This window comes from Chlorocebus sabaeus, chromosome 11 (genome assembly GCF_047675955.1).
Source record: "Chlorocebus sabaeus isolate Y175 chromosome 11, mChlSab1.0.hap1, whole genome shotgun sequence".
Lineage (NCBI taxonomy): Eukaryota > Metazoa > Chordata > Mammalia > Primates > Cercopithecidae > Chlorocebus > Chlorocebus sabaeus.
Genome location: NC_132914.1, coordinates 68,341,523 through 68,364,730, shown reverse-complemented (window position 1 = coordinate 68,364,730; position 23,208 = coordinate 68,341,523). Strand labels below are relative to the sequence as shown.

General features: G+C 37.0%; 1 protein-coding gene across 1 annotated transcript in view; it reads left to right on the top strand.

Annotated features, from left to right (window-relative positions):
• Positions 1–22,912, top strand: part of TSPAN8 (tetraspanin 8) — a 34,071-nt gene extending 11,159 nt beyond the window's left edge. The window contains exons 2-8 of the mRNA XM_008004021.3: positions 1,072–1,134; positions 8,690–8,827; positions 10,291–10,365; positions 10,461–10,568; positions 15,177–15,308; positions 18,590–18,673; positions 22,611–22,912. Of these exons, the coding sequence (XP_008002212.3) occupies positions 1,072–1,134; positions 8,690–8,827; positions 10,291–10,365; positions 10,461–10,568; positions 15,177–15,308; positions 18,590–18,673; positions 22,611–22,664 (654 nt within the window). The 3' untranslated portion in view covers positions 22,665–22,912. The remainder of the gene's footprint in view (positions 1–1,071; positions 1,135–8,689; positions 8,828–10,290; positions 10,366–10,460; positions 10,569–15,176; positions 15,309–18,589; positions 18,674–22,610) is intronic.
• Positions 22,913–23,208: the final 296 nt, after the last annotated feature.

Here is a 23,208-nt window from a genome sequence, read left to right as displayed (position 1 = left end):
CTTTTAGGGAGCACAGAGTCTATGGTTACTCAACTACTCATTGTGCTTCCTAGTCCTTAACAGAGGCCTTGACTCTATTTCCCCTGCAAACTCAATGAGAAGCCATTAAAAGTGCTGTCTGGGGGTTCTAGGCATGTGTCTCAACCATGCATGAAAGCAGTGATGCCCCAAGGACATTTGTCTGTCGGAGCACAGCACGGTCAGAATTGTCTATTCAGTCCTCCAAGGCCTGCTGTGTCTGGTATGTTACCAGGCCAGCTCTTAACATCTCTATCTAATAATAGATCTTTGATTTTTGTTTTTGAAGCCACAATGCATAACTTTTTTTAAAAAACCCTGAATGACAAGAGTTCTTACACTAAAGTAAAATGTGTTTTACATTTTATTGTGTTGGCATTGGTCCCAATTAAATAATCTGGTAAAGTCATTAAAGGAATTTAAGACTTTTAAGTTCTGTCTTTCATTTTTCCTTCTCTCTGAGTAAACTTTACTACCTAAAAGAGCTGGTTTTTAAGATAGTTTATTTGGGTTCAAAAACTGTGGATTATTGTGTAGCCTTGTTGCTTAACTGCACATCTTGTCAAATGTTTTACTTCTTCCGGTCTATCCCAACTTCTCCCTTCCTCTCGAATCTTAAATGAATGGTGACTATTCAGTCATTCGCTTTTTTCCTGGTCCAACATAGCTTCTCACAAACAAACCCGGAGGCATGATAAAAATATTTTATCTTTAAACTGTTGTGACTTTTCTTTTGTATGCTACAATCTAGCAGAAACACAAGGCTAGAGTTACATGGAAAAATAATCTTTCCAGGCCTAATGGAAATAAATTCTTGTCCATAGACCTATGAGTGAGTTGTGGATGAAAAATAGAATTATTCTCATCAAACTTACAAATTGCAATGTAACATTTCAACAATGATCTGTACATGAATATGCCTCTTGTATGTCTTCCAGGTTGTGATAGTATAGTCAATGAGAAACTACTGTCACCGGATAGATGAGAGGATGTGGAATCAGAGTTTCATATGATCCTAATTATATTCTTTTTTTGTTTTGTTTTTTTCTGCAGCTATGTGGTATCTTGATCCTAGCATTATCAATATGGGTACGAGTAAGCAGTGACTCTCAAGGGGTAAGTATGCAAAAACAAGTCACCCCTTCCCCAATGTAGTTTATTTCATTTATAATAATGAAAGTTATGACAATAATAGTAATAAACATGTCTAAAGTGTTTCTCTCAACTACTTCATGTGATCACTTACGCTGTTACGTGATTTTATAATTTAATTCAATCCATCAAAATTACTATGTGACTGGCACTGTGCTAGTTGTGGAAAAATCTTTCTAGAGAATGGAGGAGGTGTTATTCAAAAAATTCAAAAACATTCAGTGAGATGCAGGTGGGAAGGCGCCAAAGTGGACATTTTCCTCCTTTACTATTTGTTTAAGGCCACCATTTGTTTAAGGCCTATATTGAGGATATAGGCCACCTCTCCTTCTCACCAAGAAGAACAATTTTTATAATAGAAGGTATTGACAGTAACTTAGTTGATCCCAATGTGGTTGGTCTAAACGGAAAGAAGATGAGAAGTTTTCTTGGAGAAGAATAATTTGAATCTGTATTTTAAAGGCAACAAGGTACAAGGTACTTGTTATTTACCTGTGGCAACTGGCAGTGAAGGTAACCGCATGCCAGTAGTGGCTGATCTAACTCGGTGTAACTCGGTAATTCTCTGGGGATGTTCAGATTTTTGCTATATGTGTAAGATTAACATGACCCATTTTCCTCCCCTACACATCATTCCGTTCCCAGTGCCAAAGCTCTTACCCAGATCTACAGGACTGGAGGAAGTGTATTTCGTTTGGTTAATTCTGGCTCCAGCTATTGGACTCCATATGTGTGGTATCTGTTCCATGCCACAGTATCCCAAATGTGGGAAGAGTTGGGGGAAGAGGGAGGGGGCGAGTGTGCGGGGATTGTTCTGTCAGTTTTACGGAACATAATGCCACCCTGGCACCATTTCCTGGCTCCCGTGCTTTTATTCTTTTCTCTCCCCTCGTCTATTCTGGGGCTCCATCCCCGCAAATTATTATAGTAACACATTCAGAGCCATTTATTTGTTCTTTGTTTTCTGGGCTCTTGCCACTAAAGGATCACCACTTCTACTGCTAGAGCCTTTTTAAGGTATTTGCCCACATAAAGAGAGTTTCTCTTCTCTGAGAAGAACTTTGATTCCAAGTTGATAATTACTGAGAGATTTTTTTTTTGTCCTTTTCCTTTTTTTATTTATTTATTATTATTTTACTTTAAGTTCTAGGGTACATGTGCATAGCGTGCAGGTTTGTTACATATGTATACTTGTGCCATGTTGCTGTGCTGCACCCATTAACTCGTCAGTACCCATCAACTCGTCATTTACATCAGGTATAACTCCCAATGCAATTCCTCCCCCCTCCCCCCTCCCCATGATAGGCCCCGGTGTGTGATGTTCCCCTTCCCGAGTCCAAGTGATCTCATTGTTCAGTTCCCACCTATGAGTGAGAACATGCGGTGTTTGGTTTTCTGTTCTTGTGAAAGTTTGCTAAGAATGATGGTTTCCAGCTGCATCCATGTCCCTACAAAGGACACAAACTCATTCTTGTTTATGGCTGCATAGTATTCCGTGGTGTATATGTGCCACATTTTCTTAATCCCGTCTGTCACTGTTGGACATTTGGGTTGATTCCAAGTCTTTGCTATTGTGAATAGTACCACAATAAACATACGTGTGCATGTGTCTTTAAGCAGCATGATTTATAATCCTTTGGGTATATACCCAGTAATGGGATGGCTGGGTCATATGGTACATCTAGTTCTAGATCCTTGAGGAATCGCCATACTGTTTTCCATAATGGTTGAACTAGTTTACAATCCTACCAACAGTGTAAAAGTGTTCCTATTTCTCCACATCCTCTCCAGCACCTGTTGTTTCCTGACTTTTTAATGATCACCATTCTAACTGGTGTAAGATGGTATCTCATTGTGGTTTTGATTTGCATTTCTCTGATGGCCAGTGATGATGAGCATTTTTTCATGTGTCTGTTGGCTGTATGAATGTCTTCTTTTGAGAAATGTCTGTTCATATCTTTTGCCCACTTTTTGATGGGGTTGTTTGTTTTTTTCTTGTAAATTTGTTTGAGTTCTTTGTAGGTTCTGGATATTAGCGCTTTGTCAGATGAGTAGATTGTAAAAATTTTCTCCCATTCTGTAGGCTGCCTGTTCACTCTGATGGTAGTTTCTTTTGCTGTGCAGCAGCTCTTTAGTTTAATGAGATCCCATTTGTCAATTTTGGCTTTTGTTGCCGTTGCTTTTGGTGTTTTAGACATGAAGTCTTTGCCCATGCCTATGTCCTGAATGGTACTACCTAGGTTTTCCTCTAGGGTTTTTATGGTATTAGGTCTAACATTTAAGTCTCTAATCCATCTTGAATTAATTTTCATATAAGGAGTAAGGAAAGGATCCAGTTTCAGCTTTCTACTTATGGCTAGCCAATTTTCCCAGCACCATTTATTAAATAGGGAATCCTTTCCCCATTTCTTGTTTCTCTCAGGTTTGTCAAAGATCAGATGGCTGTAGATGTGTGGTATTATTTCTGAGGACTCTATTCTGTTCCATTGGTCTACATCTCTGTTTTGGTACCAGTATCATGCTGTTTTGTTTACCATGGCCTTGTAGTATAGTTTGAAGTCAGGTAGCGTGATGCCTCCAGCTTTGTTCTTTTGACTTAAGATTGTCTTGGAGATGCGGGCTCTTTTTTGGTTCCATATGAACTTTAAAGCAGTTTTTTCCAATTCTGTGAAGAAACTCATGGGTAGCTTGATGGGGATGGCATTGAATCTATAAATAACCTTGGGCAGTATGGCCATTTTCACGATATTGATTCTTCCTATCCATGAGCAAGGTATGTTCTTCCATTTGTTTGTGTCCTCTTTTATTTCACTGAGCAGTGGTTTGTAGTTCTCCTTGAAGAGGTCCTTTACATCCCTTGTAAGTTGGATTCCTAGGTATTTTATTCTCTTTGAAGCAATTGTGAATGGAAGTTCATTCATGATTTGGCTCTCTGTTTGTCTGTTACTGGTGTATAAGAATGCTTGTGATTTTTGCACATTAATGTTGTATCCTGAGACTTTGCTGAAGTTGCTTATCAGCTAAAGGAGATTTTGGGCTGAGACGATGGGGTTTTCTAAATATACAATCATGTCATCTGCAAAGAGGGACAATTTGACTTCTTCTTTTCCTAACTGAATCCCCTTGATTTCTTTCTCTTGCCTGATTGCCCTAGCCAGAACTTCCAACACTATGTTGAATAGGAGTGGTGAGAGAGGGCATCCCTGTCTTGTGCCAGTTTTCAAAGGGAATTTTTCCAGTTTTTGCCCATTCAGTATGATATTGGCTGTGGGTTTGTCATAAATAGCTCTTATTATTTTGAGGTATGTTCCATCAATACCGAATTTATTGAGCATTTACAAGAAAAAAAAAACAACCCCATCAAAAAGTGGGCAAAGGATATGAACAGACATTTCTCAAAAGAAGACATTCATACAGCCAACAGACACATGAAAAAATGCTCATCATCACTGGGCATCAGAGAAATGCAAATCAAAACCACAATGAGATACCATCTCACACCAGTTAGAATGACGATCATTAAAAAGTCAGGAAACAACAGGTGCTGGAGAGGATGTGGAGAAATAGGAACACTTTTACACTGTTGGTAGGATTGTAAACTAGTTCAACCATTATGGAAAACAGTATGGCGATTCCTCAAGGATCTAGAACTAGATGTACCATATGACCCAGCCATCCCATTACTGGGTATATACCCAAAGGATTATAAATCATGCTGCTATAAAGACACATGCACACGTATGTTTATTGCGGCACTATTCACAATAGCAAAGACTTGGAATCAACCCAAATGTCCATCAGTGACAGACTGGATTAAGAAAATGTGGCACATATACACCATGGAATACTATGCAGCCATAAAAAAGGATGAGTTTGTGTCCTTTGTAGGGACATGGATGCAGCTGGAAACCATCATTCTTAGCAAACTTTCACAAGAACAGAAAACCAAACACCGCATGTTCTCACTCATAGGTGGGAACTGAACAATGAGATCACTTGGACTCGGGAAGGGGAACATCACACACCGGGGCCTATCATGGGGAGGGGGGAGGGGGGAGGAATTGCATTGGGAGTTATACCTGATGTAAATGACGAGTTGATGGGTGCTGACGAGTTGATGGGTGCAGCACACCAACATGGCACAAGTATACATATGTAACAAACCTGCACGTTATGCACATGTACCCTAGAACTTAAAGTATAATAATAATAATAAATAAATAAATAAATAAATAAAAAGAATTTTAAACCCAGAATTTCATATCCAGCCAAATTACTGAGAGATTATTAAGCCAGCAATTAAGACAATGTATTTTCTACTAAAGCATATTCTATCATGGTGCAGCTAAATGTCTTTGAACATGGCCTAGTGGAAAGAAAGATGAAAAGGGAATTAATGTCTGCTCTGTTTTCTTTGCTACAGTGGGTGGCTTTTCTGAAAACTTCTTTCTCACTCTATCTCTGTTTTTTTGTTTTGTTTTGTTTTGTTTTGTTTTGTTTTGTTTTGTTTCTCTCTCTCTCCTGTTGTTCTTTTCCTTTTAAAATTTGCTTTCTATCTTTAGAAAGCCCGGAGAATCACCGTGGCAATTAGTGGCTTCTACATTCTATGCCTCACCATGGTGAAGAAATTGGGTGGGAGATTTCTCTTGGTGTGGCAGCTTTTTAGTAACATCCTAGTCCATCAGGATTTCACTGATTGTTTTCTACTAATAACTGGAATTGTGACTTCCTGATGGCCTGGAGCTCTGGTGTTTGAGTCCAAGAGAAGCATTTGAAGATGTGCAGAGTTTCCATCCTGTAGAATCTGAAGTCTGGCTTTGGGGCTCATAATTAAGCACAGAGATTAACAGTCACCTACTTACAGGGTGCTTTGGCCCTTCAAGATGTGTGTGCAGCCTGCAATTTATTTTATTTTATTATTTTACTTCCTGTTGATATTTTCTTTCCTTCCCAGTGCTTCTAGTAAACAAATTTGGTGTTTAGTCTGTTAAAAAATTGTACATATTGGATGTATTAAAGGGAAACTGTTGTCCTTGAGAGGGTGTTACTCCACATCTGGGGATGAGAATGAATTAATAGAGTTAGACAGCACCTTTAGTTACATTTTGACTCACGCTTCATCAGCCTCTCACCCTGAACAAAAGCCAGTGTCTGCCAGGACAACATTAACCAGCTTGACTTATATAAAATTGGCTTGGTTTGTGTTTATCTCAAGCCAGTGACAAAGAATCAAGACTAAGCAAAGAGCTGAATTTTTTATTAGTTAAAAAAACAGAGGTAGCTGTTTTAGAAGGAAAAACATGAACATAAACACAGAAAAGAAGGATGTTAGGGAAATGACAGATCTTTCTGCTGAAGTGTCTCATAGGGACCCTTTTTTCTACCTCAGGATAAACTTAACACCATGAGGAAAAGCACATGGGCAGCCATCCTTGTCCCAGGAGGTCCCTTCTGGTCCAAAGAGGATTCCTGAGTCCTCATCTTTCAGGCCCAGCTGAATTTCTCTGTCTTAAAAGTCTGCCCTTGTCCTAAGACACACAGGGACACAGTGTTCATTCAAGACAGCTTTTCAAACCCTGCTGTGCCTCCCCTGGTGCAAACATCAGAACTCAGATTTCCACTTCATTCTTGAATAAGAATAACCACTTGTTGGGCTGGAATGGGAACAATGACCACTAGACAGTCAATATACTGCTTTCTGGCTAGTCTCTGGCAGTGGGTCACCCTGCCCAGGTTAACCTCCTAGAAGTGTTTCACTACCTGCTGCACAAGTGCTGGTCCACTATCTTGGCCTCACGTGTAGATATTTGAACTATTATTTGTATGTCTGGAGTATCTTTTCTAAGTTCTGATAACCCAGGTAGTGAGGCTTCCATCCTCTCACAGGGTTCGCCTGTACTGGCCACAGTATTCTAGTGAAGCAATATTTAGCAGTAAGTCCATAGAGCTAGTTTCCTAACGCTTCTATTTTTGTCACATTTATTTTTATTCCAATGTCATGCCTGTTTATTAACAAAACTGATTTTTTAGCTCTAATATTAATAAGAAAACAATAAAAACAAACAAACAAAAATCTTTAGGGCTTAACTAAGCTTTCAAAATATGTAAATTGAAACATTATCTGTAGGCATAGACTTTTAAGAGACAAAGGAGGCCTAGCTATCACGGAGGTTGACCCAATTCCCTTCTATAAATGGGGAAACTGGAGCCCAGTAGGTTGGGTGACTGTTCCATATTTATTAGGACCCTGACAAAATATAGATATTTGTTTTAATGCTTTTATAACTTTAGCACATTCATTCCTATTGATTATTGAATAAAAGTTTTCTCTAGGCAACAAGTAGAATTAAAAAGCCTTGAAAAACAAAAATATCATTAAAGCATAGCAGTCATTTTTGTGTTGACTATTAAAGGAGCTGACCTCCATGCTATATAGCCCATTCTGGGAGGCAGAGGTTTCAAGTTAGTCTAGGAACTAGTGCTCTATCTAGAGAGAGCCCAGTAGATAGAGGTTATAGAAGACAAATGGGCTACATACAGGATTTATGCATAACACACGCACAAGGCTTTACTTTTTCATTTGATTTACTTCTGGATGAATCCACATATCAAGGACAAGAGGTAGACTGAGGCTAGGTGTTATGAGGGTGGTGAAGACGAGTATGTGTGTGTTGTTGGGAGAACTGAATTATGCCTGATGGGTAGCCCACCCACTCTAAAGAACCCTAGGATTTTGTTCCTCTCATATCTCATTAACTAACCGTCAAAATAAAGAGTTTCTAGATGACTTTATGGACTATGGCTTTTGGGAACAAAGAGATAAAATTGATATGAAATATCAGGAACTGGATTTCTTTTTAATGAAGATACAAAGCATTTTTATTAACCCATGGAAGTTCCCTTATGTCCCTTTTCAGTTAACTCTTGTTTTCCCTTCTGCTTTGCTCAAAGTCAAGCACTGCTTTGATTTTTATAACCATAGTTTTGCTTATGCTTGAACTTTACAGAAATGGAATCATACAGTATTTAATTTTTTCTGTGGCTTCGTTAGCTCAGCATAATGACTCTGAAATTCATTCATATTTTTGTGTCTATCAGTAGTTTAAAGAACTTGAACTTTTTAAAGAATTGAAAACCATAAGAACACATGCTTTATAATGCTACATTATGTAGAATACACAAAATATGTGAACCAAAGATTACATCAAGAAGAGTAAAAGTAACTGTCCTAAGCTTTTTAAAATAGGGTTTAAAAAAAACTGTTACATTTCTTCTACCCAGCTTTCAACATATCATTTTAGAAAAATATAAGGTTGGAAACATTATTTGGGCAAATAGCACTTCAATAGAATGTGAGTTCCATGAGGGCCAGGATTTGTACTTTTTAAGATCACTGATGTATTTCAAGGTGCTGGCACAAGACTTGACACATAGTAGGCACTCAATGGATATTTGCTGAATGAGCAAAATCAACTTCAAGGAAAGAAATTTTCTGCCATTAATCTCTTTTTTACTTCAGATTTTCAATTCTACAAATGTGAGCTCTAGCTCCAATGCTGCTGTGGACATATTGATTGCTGTAGGTGCCATCATCATGATTATGGGATTCCTGGGATGCTGCGGTGCTATAAAAGAAAGTCGCTGCATGCTTCTGTTGGTGAGTTCTCTAAACAAATCCCAGTGTCCAACCTTCAGACTCCAGAGAATTCTCTCCCATCCCTATTGTCTGTTAAAAAATGCCATGATTGATGAAACTCTACCTCCAACTTCTCTTTAGAAGGTTTGAGTGTGTAAGCTGATCTGGCTTAGATTTGGCTTAGTTTGGCTTAGAAACTGGAGGATACTCTGAGAGGAAACAAATTTTAATCATTCATCTATTCATTCATTCACTAATTCAACATTACTACCATACCTCTGTGTGTCAGATATTGTGCTAAATAATACATAAGACCTTTAGAACCTACTAGGGAAGATTAATAAGTAAGCAAATAGCTACCGTGGGAGTGGCCCCAGAAACAAAGGGCAAGACAGGAGATGGGACTTTCAAACCAGGGCAGAAGTGAATAAGGTATTTGTATGAGTGAGGGTAGGAAAAGCTTTCTGGAAAGCTGATGTGTTTGGGAACTGAGAAGCCTTGGGTATGGCAGGAGACCGGCAAGACTGTTTCCAGTAAGTGGTGGAAGATGAATCCAAGTGTGGGTTGTGGTAAAATCATAGGTGTTTTACATGCCATGCTAAAAAAAAAAAGTATTAAATGAATGAGATAATCAGAATTGTCTCTTAGAGAGCATCGAAGAGGATAAATTGGTTTTGGATAATTCACAAACATTCATTTTTAACATATACAGTAGAAAATGGATATAGTTAAAATATTCGGAAAAAATCAAGTGTTTGGCAGATACAAATATGACATAAAAGTTTATCAGATCTAATCTAAACTTATTCCTCTAATAAAGTAAGGATTATATCAGTACCTGAGAAAAAATGTTTAAAACTGTTTGATTATTGTGAGGGATGATAGAGATAGAGTTTTAAAGGGACTCTAATAACATTCCTACTGATTGCTTTTTGAAAAGCAAGGCCTCATTTGCAATTGAAGAATTTAATTACTCAAGGAGCTTGTTTTTAAAAAAACTAACTGTCTTTGGGCTGCATCCTTCTAAATTATGATTCAGCGTATCTGAGGCCGATTTCAGGAATCTATATATGTAACAAGATGCCAGGTGATTCTGATAGTAGTTGGAGATGCTGTTTCAAAGCCAGTTCTGAGTTTGTGTGAGGTTGTGTTTGATGAAGAAAGGGAAGGAGTAAAATAACATTCAGATAAATTCATCTCAGTTTTCAGACTTCCCTCTAGTCAATATCATACAGATACCAATAGTTGTTTTGATAATTTTTTGCCTGAACCACTTTCCTCGATCAGTCTCTGGAGCAAAGTTTTCTGAGTAGTAAAGAACCCAAAATTTTCAGCTTGAAGTAAAAAGTGGAATAAATGAAGAGTGTGACTGACACTCTCACTGTGATATAATCCCAGCTGTAGAGAGAAGTGCTGTGCCAAAATGTCCCCAGATGTTACTGAATGCACTGAGGATAATGTGTATTTCTTTTCCTCTTCTTCAGTTTTTCATAGGCTTGCTTCTGATCCTGCTCCTGCAGGTGACAGCAGGTATCCTAGGAGCTGTTTTCAAATCTAAGGTGTGTGTACAGATATTTGAAAATTTTGAAAAAGTTTGAAAAATTGAAATACTACCTTGTGGCATGAATAATGTAAAATACTTTTCAATTTTCAGTCTGATCTCATTATCAATGAAACTCTCCATGAAAATGCAAAGCTTTTGAGCACCACAGGGGAAAATGCAAAACAATTCCAGCAAGCCATAGCTGAGTTTCAAAAAGAGGTAATTAGAATTCATTGTTCATTTTAAAGAGTTGGACATAGTTCTTCTGTGTTTGTTTAGTTTTTAACGCATATTCCTTAAAGATTGAAAAATGTCTCCATTTTGCAGATTTTGATTGATTATTCTGTCACCATGCAATAAGAAATATCTAAGATATTTGTAATTACTTTCTCACTTCGTACAATGTTCTGAAGCGGTTTTGAAGGACAGAAATTAAGAAGATACATTTATGACAGGTTAAGCCTCGAATGAGTCAAATCAATAATAGTTTTAATATTTTCCATTTACCATTTAAAAGGATAGTGGGTCTGGGAATCTCCTCTTTTTCTCTCTCCCTCCTTTTTTTTTTTGAGACAGAGTCTCGCTCTGTCACCCAGGTTGGAGTGAAGTGGTGCAATCTCGGCTCACTGCAACCTCTGCCTGCCAGGTGATTCTCTTGCCTCAGCCTCCTGAGTAGCTAAGACTACAGGCATGCGCCACCACACCCAGCTCATTTTTAATATTTTTAGTAGAGACAGGGTTTCACCATGTTGGTGAGGTTGGTCTTGAACTCCTGACCTCAAGCGATCCACCTGCCTTAGCCTCCCAAAGTGCTGGGATTACAGGGGTGAGCCACCGCACATAGCCCCTCTCTCTTCTTTTTAAAAAATAATGAATTATTTTGAGGACAGGGTCTTGCTGTGTCACTCAACCTGGAGTGCAGTAGTACAATCATAGCTCACTGCAATTTCAACCACCAGGACTCAAGAGATCTTCCCACCTCAGGTTCCTGAGTAGCTAGGACCACAAGCACGCATCAGCATGCCTGGCTACCTTTTTAAAAATTACTATCATTTTTGTAGAGAGAGGGGTCTTACTATGTTGCCTAGACTGGTCTCAGATTCCTGACCTCAAGTGATCCTCCTGCACTGGGCTCCCAAAGTGCTGGGATGACAAGCATGAGCAACCATGTCCAACCTCTCTTTTTCTCTTTCTCAGCCTCCACCACTTCTCTGTCTCATAAAAATGGTAATAGCTAACATTAATTGCTACTATGTACCAGGCTTTATATCCAGTAGCTCATTTAATACCCACAACAACCCTGTGGATGGGTCATAGCATTATCTTCATTAACCGTATTTTACCGATAAGGAGATTGGGATTTAGGGAGGTCTAACGGCTACCAAGTGATGGCTTGGAATTTGAACCCAGATCTGTCTGACAAGTCTATTATTTTTTAAATCAGTATACTGTCCCCTCCTTTTTTCTTTAAAGTCAAAATATGGGTGGGCATTGAAGGTCTTCTACTCTCGGGCTCCTACCTAATATTTTCACTTTACTAAGTACTGCTCTCTAAAGAGTAAACTCTAGTCTAGCCAGGTTTGCGTACTCAGGGTCCCTTGAACAGTTCTGCCTTCCTGCCTTTGCATCAGTTTCCATCCTTGGAGTGCTCTTACTGCTTTTTCCTCCTGAATATATGCATGTCATGGAAATTCACAGAATCTTAGGAGAGGCCTGAATTGTATAGGTCACTTAATCTGACTTCTCACTGATAAACATATTTTATATTTATGGTCATCTACCCTCAAATGAAATATTAAAGAGGTGAAAGTTTACTAATTTTTGCCCATCCCGCTTATATACAAGTCTGATGATTAGTATGTTATTTCTTAATTTGAAACAAAATCTGCCTCCCTAGGATTTACATCATTTAGTACTAGTTTTTCCAGAGTTTCAGAGGAAAAAAAAATTATTGATGCTTTTATATATGATAGATTTTTCTTTAAGAATGGCTATTGTTCAACTCCGAAAATCCTTGCTTTTCAAGTGGAAACATCCTTGATTTCTCAAACTGTTTATCAGATGCCTTTTTTCCTCCCCCAGAGCATTCACTAGTTCCTATTTGGATAGATGCCAGCTTGTAAAAATTCTGCTTAAAGCATCATTTCCAAAAGCTGAAACCTGATATGGGTCAGTCCCTGTTTAACTTCCTTTCTGATGTGCTTTTCCCCCTCCTCCTCCTCCTCCTCCTCCTCCTCCTTCTCCCTCTCCCTCCTTCTCCTCTTCCTCTTCTTTCCTCCTCCTCCTCCTCTTCTTTCCTCCTCCTCCTCCTCTTCTTTCCTCCTCCTCCTCCTCTTCTTTCCTCCTCCTCCTCCTCTTCTTTCCTCCTCCTCCTCCTTCCCCTTCCCCTCTCCCTCCTCCTCCTCCTCCTTTTCCTCCTCCTCCTCCTTTTCCTCCTCCTCCTCCTCCTCCTTCTTCTTCTTCTTCTTCCTCCTCCTCCTCCTCTTCCTCCTCCTCCTCCTCCTTCTCCACTATGCTCTCTTTTATAAGCTATGCTTCTTTGGGAAAAGAATCCTACCACCACAAACTCTGGCTGGATGACCTGGGGTCCCATAACACATTGACAAAAGCTGCAGATGCTGAGTGGCTTTCTCTTTGGATTTCAGGGATTTCCCACAAAAATTCCCTGTCAACATACTGATGGAATGCACCCCTTTTGGATTCTTGCTCATTATTGTTTGTCTTGGGGTGTTGTATCATTCAGTGCATACTGCCTTTTTCATCCAGCTGTTACACCACTTTCAACAAGTCCTGACCAGCTTCTTCTTCAACTGCTCCTATCTCTGATATAGTGACTTGATATTGTGACAAGTTTTAACCTTCCTCACTTCTACCCTCTCATCGGTGAGTATGTCTTTATGCCTCCCTAAGGAGTCCTGAGGTCTACCGTATTCCAAATATGAACTGATCTGTAAGTGAGAATATAAATTTTGTAGTGGAACTTACTTTACATTTGACAGAGGATATCTGTATCAGTTAACACTACTCAAGATTATGTAATCAGAAAGAATAAACAATCATCTCTACCATGGGAACAGGAAAGGAGGTTGTTTCAAGAGCACCCTCCTTGCTAGTACTGACCTTGAAACAAACTGACATTTCCAGCTCTCTGTCATATAAACACCTGTTGAGTAATGTTTTTGTGTAACTCAGTCTTTGGACCTAAGTATAAGACTTCATATCTGCCTCAGTTGAATTTGTTAGTTTATCTCTGTTATTTAAACGATCTTTGAAATTTGACTGTTCTCCAGCATATTAATCATCACTCCTAGCTCTACATAAACTACAGAATTGGAAAGATATTTTTTCTGTTTATTCAAATCGTTGATAACAATGCTGAACAGATCGTGTTCCTGTAAGAGCATAACAGAAACAACACCAACAGCAAACAATGAAAACAAAAACAATAAAAGCCAATGCATTATTGAGTGCTTTCTTCAACCTGGGAGTTCTTATCTTTACATGGATTTTCTCATGTTTATCTTTATGATAAATCTGCAAATTAAATGCTATTATTAGCAACTGTTATTATCTGTGTTTTACAGATGAACCAACTTTGGCACAGAGGTTAAATTAATGTGGGTAATAAACATGATTACCTGCCCAGTAAATGAAAATTCTTTCAGTATCTTGGCATTGCAATGTGTCAGAGCTGGGAAAACCACTCAGTCTTGGTTCTGTTGTTTTCAGCCATTTTTTTCCTCCCATTTCTACACGAAGTGTTTTCCCTCTAATAGAGCAGATGGAAGCAAGATGAGGGATAATTATCTTTCTTTCGCCCATCAAATAATATTATGTGCCACATGCCCTGATTCTTGGGGTTATCATTTCCTTGTTTTTCTTCCTGAAATGTGGCTACGAACCCTCCTTCCTCTCTTTTTTAGTGTTTTTTCCATGAATCAGTTTATTCTGGGGCTATAACTTTCCTGACATTCTAAGAGCTTGATTTTTCACTTGTGTTCCATCCCATATTTTAAAGATATTCATAAAATTCAATCTTATAGGAGGCTCCTTGAGCATCTATTTTGGTCTTTGCAATATCTCTCATCTTTTTCCTCCTGTCTTTCAAAAGTGATCAGAGATCATGGAGTGAAAATTTCACTTTTAAAACTTCATGTCTCTTTTGAGCAACAATTCTTTGACTCTCTTGTGAATTCTTTGGAAACTTTCTTGACAATATCTAAGTTACATAGATCTGACTCTCTTTTGTCATTAAAAACTAGTAGGTGAGGCTGGGCACGGTGGCTCATGCCTGTAATCCCAACACTTTGGGAGTCTGAGGTGGGCAGATCACGAGGTCAGGAGATTGAGACCATCCTGGCCAACATGGTAAAACCCAGTCTTTACTAAAAATACAAAAATTAGCTGGGCGTGGTGGTGCATGCCTGTAATCTCAGCTACTCGGGAGGCTGAGGTAGGAGAATCGCTTGATCCAGGGAGTTGGAGGTTGCAGTAAGCCAAGATCGTGCCACTGCACCCCAGCCTGATGACAGAACAAGACTCCATCTCAAACAAACAAACGAAAAAACTAGTAGGTGAGTTTTTCATCTTCCCAACTTCTTCAGATTTTTGAGTCTACAACTCCATTTTTTCCATCATTAATGTAAAGATCAAAATGAAAAAATCCTTAATTTTTACTTCTATATAGAGAAAGGTGAAAGGTGACTTACATGGTATTTTAGCATAAAAACCATTTTAATAATGACTTCAGAAGATTATAATTTAATGTATTGCCAATGTTTGTAATCTTCGTACTGACTGCTTCTCATTCTACCCTTTATCAAACAGTTTAAATGCTGTGGTTTGATCGATGGAGCTGCTGATTGGGGAAATAATTTTCAACCAAATTCCGAATTATGTAAATGTCTAGATACGCAGAGACCATGCACCACCTATAAGGAACAACAAGTTTACAAAGAGGTGAGAACTAAATCACATTTGATAAAATAAGCAATTCTGTTACTTTCTTTTCACAATTAAAGTCCCTACAAAAAATTAAAATGTATCAAGTAAAATGGGAATCATGATATAAAAATCTCAGAAATTTCCCAAATTAAAAAAATCCTTATTTAAAGATAAAAGCAGATAGACTTCATTTATTCTATGAGTCTGGCATCATTTAAGTCCAATCTTAATAGGTCAAAGAAACATTCTGCTGCAATGGGAGGCAAAGTACAAACTAACATAAAAGTTTACTTTGTCCTCTCTTTGGTCATCTTAATCATTACTCTCCTTTATTTTTTCCTACTTTAACATGACTTCTAGAAAACAATATTTTCACTTTAATTTTCAAAGTCAATGTTTTTTGTTTTCTAATCAAATTTCGTTTTCTCAAGAAATGAGGTTTCTTCTTTCTCAAAATTTAAAAAAAAGAATTCCAAGTCCTTCCCAATACGTTTAAGGGTTTAGGTTCTCTATGTTATTGACAGCTACCAATTTACCTAGTTATTGCTGCAATTGAGAAGTTACCTTGAACATTTAAAGTCAATTAAAAAAGACAGGTTAATCTTTTATGTGTTGTAGAGGTCATATTTATGTGACTTGTGAATGTCAGTACGTGGGTGTCCTAGTTCTTCTTATTGATCAATTCATCAAATACTTACTGACCACCTTCTATGCACCAAGCCTTCTACCAGTCACTGGAAATTCATTCCTGAACAGAGCACAATGTCTGTACTCATGGAGCTGATGCTTAAATGAGGAAGAGAGAAAGATAATTAGGCGACTTCAATCCAATGGTCTACTACTATTTCATGGATAGAGATGGGCGCAAGGTGTTATAGGACCCCATCTCACTTAGTCTGTGGGGTTCCGGATATGGCTTCATGAAGAACATGACATCTGTCCCTTCATCAGCGGTTCCTTCTGCTTAGAAAAAATGTGTTCAAAAATTACAATTGATATTAATATTTCACTTATTTGCTGTTATTCTTCAGTGCCTACTACATGTCAGGCGGAACCTTGCTAGGGTTAGACATACCTCTGAATCCTCTAGGAGATTATAATCTAGTTGAGAGGCAGATACATTAAAAGCCACTATAAATTCACAATGAATTAATCTTAATATCTGTAATACCCAAATATTATTTTCAATCTAGAATTGTTTTGATTTAGTAACTGCTGCTGAGATTAATTTATACAAGGAAATAGAAAGTATCTCAGGGGAAACTACCCTCTCCTTGACTATTTATCTTTTTCACTGATCTTATCAAAATTAAAAAGGCTCTTCCCTGAAGGGGAATTGCTGTCATTAATACTTAAAGTATGTCACTAAGATTTAAAATAACTCAATAAGTAATCTACCAGACTACAGTGTTATACTGCGTTTTTCCTTGTCACAATAATATTACTACAAAAAGTTTGATTCTTACTTTTTATATTCTCCCTGCTCCTCTCCTCCCTACCTAATGTTAGTGACATAATATTTACAAGGAAAAGGGGAAATAAATATAATGTAAATGAAGATAGTTTCCACTTAGGATAATGAGGAAATCAGTAAATTCAATTGCAGATTGCTATTTGTCTCCTGTTCAAATTCAACTCAAAGATGTTTTTCCTCAAGACAGATTCTGAAAAACCCCTGGAATAATCCTAAAAAACCTACTAGATAGTTTCTGTAAGTTCACACAATTCCGCTGAATATAGGCTGATAGCTACACCAGTTTCCCAAAAGGAAGGTTGTAAATTCATAAAATACTTCCATCTGCCATGTGTAAGTTGCAAGAAGTCTGGTAAAATGAAAAATATGGAATAGCCATAATTCACATTTCTTTTTTTTCTCTTCCTTTTGCCAAGATAACCTCATTATCTTAGGGGAAGAGGAAGAGAAAAACCCTTGAAACATAATGAATGTGACTCAGTAGATATAGTCATTAATCTCATCGTTAACCTAAATGACATAATAATTTCCTTGAATGTTTACCACTTTGGGTTAAAGGTGAATGGAGAAACTCATTACAGTCAGGAATGAAGGGGAAAAGATGACTTAGCCTTCTGGAGAACTTTTATTATATTTAACAAATAGCAATATTTTGTTGGCCCTTTGCATGTATATAACCATCCAAGGGATAATATATTTCAGGGCAGTACAAAAATAACACTATTATATTGTGTGGTCTTATTCCATTTTAAAAATTCTTCCCATAATTTACAATTCTTGAAGTTACTAGGTCTAGTCCAAAATGTTTTAAGCATGAAAATGCATGCTGAATTGTATACATTTCAAAAATGTAGCAGAGAGGCAACTTCCTAAATTCTCTTTTTTATCTAAAGTAATGGCATAATGGTAGACATAGTAAGTTTTTTCTTTTTAAGATAAAAATAGTCCTGATAAATATTAAGGGATTTTGAAAATGTCTTGTTTTTTTCCGACAGCGGTGACCTCAAGCCTGTTAGCCCCACACTTTCAGAGGCTGAGGTGGGTGGATTGCTTGAGCCCGGGAGTTCAAGACAAGCCTGGGCAACATGGCAAAACCCTGTCTCTACAAAACACAACAAAAATTAGCCAGGTGTGGTGGCACATACCTGTGGTCTGAGCTACTTGGGGGGCTTAGGTGGGAGGATCACTTGAGCCCAGGAGGTCAAGGCTGCAGTGAGCCAAGATTGTGCCTCTGCACTTCAGCTTCAGTGCTGGAGGGAGACCCTGTCTCAAAGAAAAAAAAAAAAAAAGAAAGAAAATACCTTGTTTTAAAAATGAAAATTTGCAATATTATTAGCTATAATCTCAACCAGGAACCTTTCTGTTGTAGATTACAAACCTAAAACATCCTTAGTCAAGGTGGTATAAGCTCTAAAATGAATAAAGTTAAGATAAAATTATCATTTATACTTTTATGTTATAAAATGTATAGCTTTATCAACTATAAAATTTATAGTATAAATTATAAAATCTATCACTTGAGGATATGTTCGTGAAAAATCGTTTATAATTATTAATCCCTAGATTCATCAATTAGGCGGTCAAGCAGAATTTTGTTCCTCAGTTGCTTTTTAATGTATAAACAAACCACAACAGTTACAACCTTTTGGAGCAAGGGTGAAGCAGGGAGTGGAAGGAACAACCCAGTTCCTTGTTGTTAAGTGTGTTTCTTGTTAGCAATGTACAAAGTCAAACAAAAGAATAAAAATTTTGATTAATATAAGGTCGAATTTTTCTGAGGTAACTTTTAATGGTTTTTTTTTTTTTTTTTTTTTTTAAACAGACCTGTATTTCTACCATAAAAGACTTATTGGCGAAAAGTTTCATAATAGTTATTGGAATAGCATTTGGACTGGCAGTTATTGAGGTACAGTATAATCTTGTATTATTGACTCTTTATTCTCTTGCTTGTTCATTAATTTTAAGAAATATTGATGGTGAACAAACAAACAAACAAACACAACAACCATAAGAAAACACAGATGCTTTAGAAAAGCACTGGATGCTGAAGGCTCGTCATCTCCCTCAGTCAGCCTGAGTCTGAGGAGGAGATTCCCGTTTTAGGAAGTGAGCAGGGCTGAGACTCTTGCTTTTGAATGACCTCTCTACCGGGAAAAAGAATTAATTTTCGCATAGTTCTTAGTGCCAGGTATCTTTTTCCCACTGAAAACTAGCACAAGGGTTAAAATTTTCCAAAGTTAGAAGAAAAAGCACCAAACAAAGCAAAATACGACCTTTACAATTTCTTATTTCTCATCTTGATTTTGAAACAAAATAAAAACTGAACTCAAGAGTGTAAGAAGCTGTTTTCTTGTTACTTATTATTACATTCTAGAGAAATCCAAGAAGTTCTAAAAAGTAGAGGTAATTACCTCTGATATCCTCAGCTTAAGTACTATTGACTCACTTGGAGAAATGTTCAGGGAAAATTGAGGCTTGTATATTACTTTCATCACTTTAATTATTGATGTTGGAAAAATATCCCACATAGGATTCTTGTCTTGATGAACTTTCTTGGCATGTTTTTAAAAAAAAAAAAAAAAAAAAAAAAAAAAACACCTGAAAGACACTTTTCACATGACCTAAATTTGCCAAGAAAATGAATTAAAACTGCTTCAGAGAAGCATTTTGGAATCATCCCAGATCTTGGGTAATTTTGATATCAGGTAGATCAAATTCACTCACAATCCTATTCCAGGACATTAGCAAGAATGCTAATAATATGAAGTATCTCCCTGGTTAATGCCTGTGAGAGCTGGTTAGCTCAGCTGAGTGACTTGTGCTTCATGCTCATGGAATGCTGTGCAAGGTACTCCTTGGACTTTCTGGTAATTTTCTACCTCTTACTCATGCCACATCACTGCCAGAAAGAAATTTTAACTGAGAATGAAGCAATTTGGTGTCCTACGTGGTTCTTTAGTTTGCTGGTGGAATTTCCCAGGCAACTATTAGAGAACGGTTAGGGACTATTAGCAGCAAATTAAACTGTGGGTTATTACTTTCTTGTCATCCAAATGAATAGGTATAAATATGAAGCATTCTTTGTTGGTAGGTTATGGCTATCTTTCTTTAGGTCTGATATATGTTCAGAGTCAAATGGTGCTATGAATTAGGTCTATTTCTCTTGATTCTGCATTTTGTAAGATGTATTTTGTTTCTCTGCTTTGTATTCTGGGTTTATGCTAATTTAGAAATAAGGACTAATGGCCATGAAGATGAGTAAGAAATGAATGATTTAAATGAATCATTAGTGATTTTAAATGAATGATTTAAATGTATGAGACAGCATGTTTTAAATGAGATATTTAATATAAGAGTTATATTTCATGTTAAACTCAAGTTCTGACAATTGACTATCACTAGCTCAAATCACAGATGCTCCTCAGTTAGCAAAACCAGAAGAAGTAAGGACATACTTGATTGGGGAGATTGATGAAATACTTTGTGTCATAGTCAAAGGCATTTTCAAGAATTTAAATACATCTAGTGAAAAATAAGATTACAAAAAGATTAATGCATTTCAGTATTTTATGAAATTGGTATATTCCATGTATTAATTACACATTTAAATATTTTATTGGTTCTTCTAAAGACATATTCAGAGAAAAATAGCTCAATACAAACATTCTATACAGTAATTTATAGGTATGAAGTGTTTGTGGTACTATCATAAAACATAATCGTTTTTTAATTAGACCAAATTAATTGTGATTTCTAGACTATCTGCAGATATGGTAAATAGTTGGTTCAAGTAACTGAACTTTTTAAAATTGTTGTTCAGTTCCTCAATCTAAAATCTCCCTCTTTTAAAGGGAAACAAATCATTTTATATTCCATCTTCCTTTATTCAAAAAGTAGATTGGAAAAGTCTTCTGATACCCAGTCTATAAATTATGTATCCCAAAAAAAACCATTTTATAGCTCATCTTACAGTCATTAGTACAAGTTTTCTATTGCTCTTTGACTTAGGCCTATCTCCCTTCTTTGTTTCCAAAGTTCAAATTCAAAAAAACACAAAGATACAAAAACAGAAAATCTCCTCTAAAAAATACTTTTAAGAAAACAGAAGCAAATATCTTCCTGCAGAAAATATGTTCAGATTATCTCCACAGAAAAATATCATATAAAAAAAGACTGTCCCATATTTAGACCTTATGTTAGTATGTTTAGGCATAGGTTTTAGTGAGATGGGCCAATATTTGTTTCCAAAGCTCTGTTAGGATTATATACCTAAGGGATTCTTCTCACATTGAATGCTAAAAATTATGCAAAATACCTTATTCTGCAAGAAAAATTTATCTATAGACATTTTTGGAATTCTCATTATTCTAGCTTAAAACAACCAGACTATCATATCTTTCCTCATTGGACTATAGCAACTTACAAGCACAAAAAATGATCAGCACTTTCCTTGCTTTAATAAAAAAAGAAAAACTACACACTGAGAGCCATCACTTTGTAGGACAGAAGTTATCCCAATAGGAGGTCCTAGAAATAAAGCAGTTAAAAGAAAAATGATAATTTTCCATGTTTTTAGACTGCTGCATACCTCTTAGCAAATTTATCATGAGTCTCGGCATACATTATAAAATGACGAATCTCTTTTAATTGTGTGCTGTTTTTTTGAACAATGATAAATGTTTTTTTCAGGGACAATGAAATGCAAGAAAGTGTGATAGTAACTGTCTAGTCTGCTGATAAGTGGTGGGCTTCTATTTCAAGGATGTAGCAGTGAAAGATGATAGTTGTCTTATCCCATTATTTTTTCCCATTAAAAAAAGTTCTTTCTTGATGTTTGTCCCACAGACTTAAGGCTCAGCATCAAGGCAAAAAGACTAAATTTCAGTCTTGAATTGTAGAATATTTTGAATGGAAATTATTACTTTTGCAGAGAATTGGTGTCAACCATTTTAAGAAGGAAGAAGTATTAGTTAGCAGTTCTCATTTGAATTACATTTCCAGTAAAGTGTTAGTAAGCAGAAAGTCTCAACACACTAGAAGCATTTAAATTGACTCAGCATAAATGGCACTTTGCCCTCCTCCGTCCTCCCTTTAAAGGGGGTTGGTGGGGAAGAAACTTTCTATTGGTAACGCACACAGGTCCTGTCTATCATTTCTACGTCAAAGACATAGCATGCAAGTCACCAACTGTAGAGCCAATTAGAGCAAATTTTGGGGTCCCTCATTCTTGGGAGAGCTACTTGAGATGGAAATTATGCCCCAGATTTTCAGTTGTGCTTTTTCACTTCAAAAGAAATTCCTGAATTAAGCTATTCCCCATAGTTTAGAAGCTTTTTTAAAAAAAGAGTTACTTCATTTTTTTATTCCTCTTAAAAATGCCTAAAACTACAGCAGGAAAAATTCTAGACTCCTTGATTTTTATGCAGATGATTTAAACCAGATGATAGTAACCTTTTTATGGAAGCAGTACATATATTTAGCCCCCAGGGACCTGAGATCCCCAGTGCTCCAGAGGAGACGCTCTGTAGAAGAATGTGTGTGTTCCAGGAAAGGGAGTGGGTCTTCTGGTGGCAGCTGCTACTGTGCAGTTATATAGGGCCAGTTAGATAGAGGCTGATTGGCCAGCTAAAAAATGCTGATTAAAACACAAAAAAACTTAGAGAGCGTTTGCAGTGCTCTTCTGTCCCATTGGAACCTCTAATTTTCCAAGAGATATGACTTAGATAGGATTGAAACTGTCAGTATACAAAATCTTTTCATATATAATGTTCTTTCTGTTTATTTATAATGTGTCCAGTGTTTTCCCTTAAATTCCATGTTAATCCTCTTATTTTGTTCTCTAGATACTGGGTTTGGTGTTTTCTATGGTCCTGTATTGCCAGATCGGGAGCAAATGAATCTGTGGATGTGTCAAGCTATCACCAGTAAAACCCCTTTAAAATGTTGCTTTGGCTTTGTAAATTTAAATATGTAAGTGCTATATAAGTCAGGAGCAGCTGTCTTTTTAAAATGTCTCAGCTAGCTGGACCACAGATACCTTCTAGACATATTGAACATATTTAAGGTTTGAGATCCCTTAAATATAAATATAAAAATGATATGAATGTGTATTTTTACTCAAAATAAAAGTAATTGTTTACGTTGGTGCTTTTCTACGTCTGATCCTTGTGTTCAGGTGGTACAGTGCTTAAAATGTTCTTCTGGAGCCACCCAGTGGAATAATCATCTCCAAGCTGACAGGGCCACAGATAGTTAAGACAGTGGATCTGGGGTTCTTCAGAAATGATACTCTTTTATGTGATGTATCAACCATTGGTGATACGATTGAATCAAGTCTGATGTTAAAATAATTGGCAATGATCCAGGTAAAAGAGTCACCATCTCTTTTCTATTTATGTCACAACTACTAACAGTATCTCTCTTTTGCTGCGTGTCTATTGT